This window comes from Colias eurytheme, chromosome 22 (genome assembly GCF_061535395.1).
Source record: "Colias eurytheme isolate Ceu_HAF_F1 chromosome 22, ilColEury1 Martin Lab GWU primary, whole genome shotgun sequence".
Classification (NCBI taxonomy): domain Eukaryota; kingdom Metazoa; phylum Arthropoda; class Insecta; order Lepidoptera; family Pieridae; genus Colias; species Colias eurytheme.
Window position 1 is genome coordinate 6528275 of NC_143001.1, and position 6661 is coordinate 6534935.

The 6661-nt window shown below is 32.5% G+C and overlaps 1 protein-coding gene across 1 annotated transcript; it reads left to right on the plus strand.

Moving 5' to 3' along the window:
* Positions 1-4546: 4546 nt before the first annotated feature.
* LOC149898738 (uncharacterized) lies at positions 4547-6302 on the plus strand. Its single transcript, XM_090114852.1, has 3 exons — positions 4547-4550; positions 5443-5579; positions 6024-6302. The coding sequence occupies exons 1-3, from the start codon at positions 4547-4549 to the stop codon at positions 6300-6302; spliced, it is 420 nt and encodes a 139-aa protein (XP_089970978.1).
* The last annotated feature ends 359 nt before the right edge of the window (positions 6303-6661 follow it).

Genomic DNA, 6661 nt, shown 5'->3' on the forward strand with positions numbered 1-6661 from the left:
AAGTAAGTAGATAGATATTCTAATTCATAAAATGCACATATTATGTACACAATAATGGTTCTGTCTTTTTAATATTTAAAGGTATTAAAGAGATATACATACGTTACCTGAAATTCCATTCTCTTGGGACATTTTGTACGAAAAAATTTTTACTAATTATTTATAGAGTACCTATTACCTATTGAAAAGAAATGCAGTGTTGTGTAAAATTTGGAGCAATCCATTAGCTGAGTATTAATTGATTTGTTACACTACTTTAGGTACATAATATGTATTATTTTCTTTTAATATCAATACATGTGTAAACTATATGAAATTTAAATATACACACTTCTTTTTTATGTAATACTAGTGGTCCGCCCCGGCTTCGCCCGTGGTACATATTTAGTATCCTATGTCCTTTTCCAGGCTCTAAACTACCTCCCTGCCAATTTTCAGCTAAATCGGTTCAGCCGTTCTTGAGTTATAAGTGGAGTAACTACCACGACTTTCTTTTATTATATACTAGCTTTCCGCCCGCGGCTCCGCCCGCGTTTTCAAAGAAAAACCCGTTCCCGTAGGATTTCCGGGATAAAACCTATCCTATGTCCTTTCTCGAGTATCAAAATATCTTTATACCAAATTTCATGCAAATTGGTTCAGTAGTTAAGGCGTTATTGAGTAACAGACAGACAGACAGAGTTACTTTCGCATTTATAATATTAAGTATGGATTATTTTGTTAATAAATCAATACATAATTAAACTATACTAAATTTAAATATACACACTAAACTTCTTTTTTACATAATATTTTGAAAAATATATCCACTCTTATCGTACTCGAACCACTTCTATGAACACACATCTCTATACAATCTATTCCCATTCAATCCCATACATTTAAATGGATATCAAAGTTTTCAAAGAGCCAATATTGATCTACCTTTAGTAAAGTACAGTGTAATTACTATTAAAGGGAGTTTATTCAATTCAAGATATCTCTCGATGTTAATTGAAAACATTCCAAGTCTATCTGAATTTATTAAATAAATAATATAAATTTTTATATTAATAAGTACTTATTAAACGTAGTATTATTAACTTCAAAGTTCGCTTTTACATAAAATATCGTAAGGTTGCTCCTTCAAGTCAAAGTACCATTGATATCTGTTCAGCCATTCAAAAGATTATCCGTGAACGAAAAGAAAGATCTTGCATAGTTTATTTAAAATCACAGATAGACACTTCAATTTTATTCATAAATAGCTTTCTATCCGCGGCTTCGCCCGCTTTGTCTTAAACCCGCAGCTTTGCTTCTTCTCATTTCTATTTATTAATAAGAAAAAGCCTGTGTGCCAAGCTGCAAGCACACGTGTCGTGAAACTTATTTAGCAAAAAAGATACCAAAATCGTCGCCTTACTTCATGACGTGACGGTATAGCAATGACGCGACCTTGAAATTTTACTCTCAACGTGCCTAAAGAAGTTTCAATAAGTTTTTAAACCACCACAATACTAAAAACGTGATATCATTAAATATTTTGAACTTTCAGCTTGATTTTTTATTCCCGTACGTCGTCGTATAAAAGAAAATTTCGTATTCCAGAACAGTGTTCTAAGAAATTTACTCGCAACTTCACATTAAGGTGACGGAAGTATTCCGTAGTCTGAAAAATTCACGCTCATAAGTGCTTATAAGCATTCAGATCGCTTGAAAATATATTGTAATATAGAAAAGCTGCTGGAATCATGTAAGTTGGATGTTTATACACGATTCTAGATAAAAGGTAATGTTTTAGAGCTTATCTGGTGCGCTATATTTGTTTTTGCTGAAAACACTTAATTATAAATTTTAAAATATCACACTTGTTTTTTAAACCTATACAAAATATAGGTATAGGTAGTTACTTATAATAATTGTATTTTTGTCTGCAAGGTAATTATAATAACTGTGGTAATACAGTGTACCTATTGTTTTAAAAATCAGTTAGTATGTGAATACACAAAGTTTGAAACACTTAAATTGAGGCTACACATTAGGATAGATACACCAGTTTGTGTACATTTACTATTTTCCAAATAAATACAGTCACATCTACCTGTATCTACACCTTTTTTGTCTGCTTTACCAATTATTTTCTAGACTTTAGAGACAATAAATAATAACACTACTTTCTTCTTATTTCTTAGCATCACATATAACTTAACTAAAAATTTACCTGTCGCTATACAGGGTGTCCCACTGTTGGTATACTAAGCTCAAAGGAGGTTATAGTTTTGCATACGCTAAGTACGTAAAAAATACTTAAAAAATTCCAGACGCATTTTTTTTCAAATAGATGAATTCTTAAAACTCTTTGTGTACACCCTTAAAAAGCAACCCGTCCATTTTTGCCACCAGCACATGAGCTATCGTCTAAGATTATGTTTTCATAGACAAAATGCTCACATTAGAGAAGCGGTATATGACGGCTGCGCGAAGCTAGAGAAGAAAACATGGATTTTCAGGAAAAATTTAGCAAAAAATTTATGACGTAATTTTGTTATTTAAGTATTTTTTACGTGATCAGTGTATGCAAAACTACAAGTTCCTTCGTGCTTAGTATACCAATTGTGGGACACCCTGTATAAGGTACTAGGATTCTATGAAAATCAAGGTTTTATTTTATCGCATTTTATCCCATTTACACACCGCTTTATGCCGCTTTTAGCGCCGTATACAAATTTTCAGATTCAACGAACCGCGTGATATGATATTTTGCGAAATGACAAATTCAATGTTATGAAAATAATATGGTTGCTCTGTTTTTATCAGAAAACAATGAATATTGTGGACATTAATATTGTTTAGAATAGGACTCTTATAATAATATTATGATCATGTTTTTGATTAGATATTTTTTATTAGAGGAATATATAAAATTAGCACGATCTACATTTACATACATTGTTATCTTTGCAATGAAAATACTATGATATTTATAAAGACTAGCTAGAGCCCACGGCTTTTCTCGCTTGCTATAAGGAGAAAAGTAACAGGCTGGTCCAGAATGTAATCTATCTTTTTACTAAATTTCTTATGATATTATTTTAGTGAAAGATTAATAAATACTCATCCATACACCCTCATAAATCTATCACGCTTATACCTAACTAGGATAGGTAAGGACACGATTTTAAGTGTATTATTATGGCCATAGATCCAACACGCAAAGTAAGGCCCTTTAGATAATTTGAAGCCCTCTAAATAATTTTAATTCGCTTAACAAACCACCATCTGCACTATCCTACAACTATATTATGAACGTGAAAGTTTGTGAGAGTGTATGTATGTTGTTACTCTTACTTAAAAAATTTCGTAAACTTCATCAAAATAACAAAGACGCGGGTTTACCTTTTTTAAAAACATTACCAAAAAAAATTATAATATAACCTGGGTATACCAATATTGACTCTGTTAAAACTGAACACATAACAAACTATAATATTATGACAAAATGAAATATTATGGAACAAAATTAACAAGTTTTGAGCGTAAATCTCTAGCGAAATATGTAAATTTCGACATCGCCGACTTAACCGTGGCTGGCGTGTACGTGAAAATGTTTTAATGAATAATTTATGATACGCTCCTGTACTATAATGTACTGTTGCTTTTCACGCGTCGGAAGCTCGATTTATGGGCAACATATTGATATTTTATTGGATTGAAATAATATACAGAAGAACAGAAGGTTCCAACTTCTATTTTGAAGCAGATTAAAGATATTATTGTCCTACTAATCTCTACTAAATGATAAAGCTGAAGAGTTTGTTTGTTTGTTTGAACGCGCTAATCTCAGGAACCACTAGTCCGATTTGAAAAATTCTTTCGGTTTTAGATAGCAGATTTATCGAGGAAAGCAATGCGGGTGAAACCGCGGGGTACAGCTAGTATAGTACATGAGAAAATTGTGAGGATGGATGTATGTGTAATGTGTATGTGTATATTATGTATGTTTGTTACTCTTTTACGCAAATACTACTCAACCGATTACAATGAAATTTAGCACACATATAGAGGGTAACTTGGATTAACACATAGGATAGGTTTTATCCCAGAAATCTCACGGGAATTTATTTTTATATTAATTTATAATTTACTAGCGGTCCGCCCCGGCTTCGCCCGTGGTACATACATATTTCGCAATAAAAACCTATGTTCTTTCTCAGGGTCTAAAGATTATCTGTTCCAAATTTCATCAAAATCGGTCCAGTAGTTTATGCGTGAAAACCTTACATACATACATACATACAAACCTTTCCTCTTTATAATATTAGTATAGATTGCGGGATTTTGTTAGAAAACGCGGGTGAATGCTAGTGTTACTATAGATAATACCACAGTCAACAATAGAAGAAAAATCTGAAAACAACAAAAATAAAAAAAAAATACACCTAAACTAAATAAAACTAAAAATAACACGAAAAATATAAACGGGTTTACGTGGACTCTCTGGCCTTTGAATAATCTAGTTGGTTTTGTTTTGTCAAAATTTTTACCATCACAGAAATGTTTTATAAACATGGGTAGGCTTTTTATTTACATTTCAACAATGAAAATAATATCAGTATTAAAAATAAGTGTAGTGCAGGATGTTATTGTAAAGGGGGAAATTGAAATATCTCTAAATCAGCTAATTATTTACTAAACTTTATTTAAATCGCAATCTGGTTATTTTTTACTCCTATTAAAGTGCAGAGGAAATTCAAAGTTTCTATTTCAACATAATATTTAACAGAATTTTAATAGAAGAACGTTATCATATTATATAGTAACACTAGCTTCCGCCCACGACTTTGTACGTGCATCCCCGTTTTTCCCGCAAGAATTTCCCGGGAAAACCTTTCTTAGCGGATGCCTACGTCCTAACATCTACCTGCATGCCAAATTTCAGCTCGATACGTCCAGTGGTTTGGGCTGTGCGTTGATAGATCACTATATCAGTCACCTTTGAGTTTTATATAAAAAGAAGATATTTTTTTCTATTCTAAATTATTGTATTCAACAATATTTTCATTGTAACTTTTTAGAATTCCATAAAATTCATCGAGATTGTTCCAACACTTCAAATTCATTAATTTGTCAGTAAATAACTCTAATGATGTTACAATTCAGTTTCTCAGCATGTTCAGCCCATACAGCCAAAACAGCATGCAAATTTATTACATCTATACACAAAAAAAATGTGTGTGTTTAGTAGTGTACACACGTAAGAAGTGAAACTTTATGACTTTATTTTTCAAAAAATAATTTACTATATGCAACTTTACAGAAATACGTCGAATCACGCGTGGTAGGGATAAAAAAAGATGGCGCGTAACGGAAAAATGTCACGCGTAACGAAAAAATGTTACACTAAATTTTTTTCCAACCCCGATAAGAAGTTTCACTTCAAAAAAAATATTCTTAAATTTACAGGTGCATCATGTTCCTGCAACGAAACCTGGTGTAACTACATGATGAGTATGCGAGATGCTGCTAAACGAAGAAGAATATCGAGACAGAAAAGTCTTGGTAGACGACCTAAGTGTTTGAGAATTCGACGTAAACTACCGGTAAGAGATCTGTAAATGAGATAATAGGATTATGTTGATCAGCAATTAGTAGGGAAGGATTACACCTTTGAGAGAATCCATTTTGGGAATACGTGGGTAACTTATTTCTAGGACTAAACAAATCACACAGTTTATTACTTATTTGAAATTATATCTGAAGACTATGATATGCTTAACCATGTATTTTTTGGTTGACCAATCTAGCCCTTATTAATAGTCACACTATGCTATGCTTTAGGATCTACAACATTAGGTACTGAAGTGGGCACTACCACAGACATGTAGTGGGCACTACGGTGTTACTAAACTTTTAACTTTTTCCACAAAATCTGTTCAAGTCAATTATTTGAGATTTTTCGTTTATCATATCATTTTTTCATCCAATAGCTTGCATATTAAATAATTTCTTTAAGAATCTATTAAAAATATCCCAATTATTTCCAGGAATGCAAATGCCAACCAACACGCGAAAAACCGAGCTGCCCTGAACTTAACAATGACAACTATGAATGCAATACCAAGCCTTGTGCAAAACACGTGACTTTCACTTGTCCAGATAAAGATACTAAAACTGAGTGTGTTTGTTCATCTGTCAGTTCTTATAGACACCGTTCTATCCAATGTCCAGATAATTGCTTGTCAGATGTACGTTTGGAGCCAGCTTGTAACTGTGTCGTTAGAAACAACGTTTGTAGATTCACTGTTGATGCTTATTTTAATTAAAGTATTTGGTGAAATGTGAGTTTTATTTAATCCATTCTTCTGTTCTTTATTAGTTTTAAGCATTTAATATCACATACAAATTTAAAATCACATCAAGTTCACAAGTATAGGTATATTAAGAAGAGCTGGAACGTCAACACATTTACACATTGCACATGTTAGGCCGGGAGATACTGACACAAAATTTCGGGTCATTTGTAACAGGATGGCGGTCTAGAGGGGTCTTAGTACGCAATGACAAAAAGAAAAATGATGGTCAGAACGCTGGTACCGGCGGACTAGTCGCGTGGGCGTTAGTCACACTCGTCGGATAAATAGCGAAAGTCCAACGATTTGTAAAACAAAAATTTTAGAATTTA

Bases quoted from the DNA above. Each gene is read 5' to 3' on its own strand.
- LOC149898738 (XM_090114852.1), top strand. The intron at 5,580-6,023 runs GTAAGAGATCTG...AATTATTTCCAG, and splicing joins GAATTCGACGTAAACTACCG to GAATGCAAATGCCAACCAAC.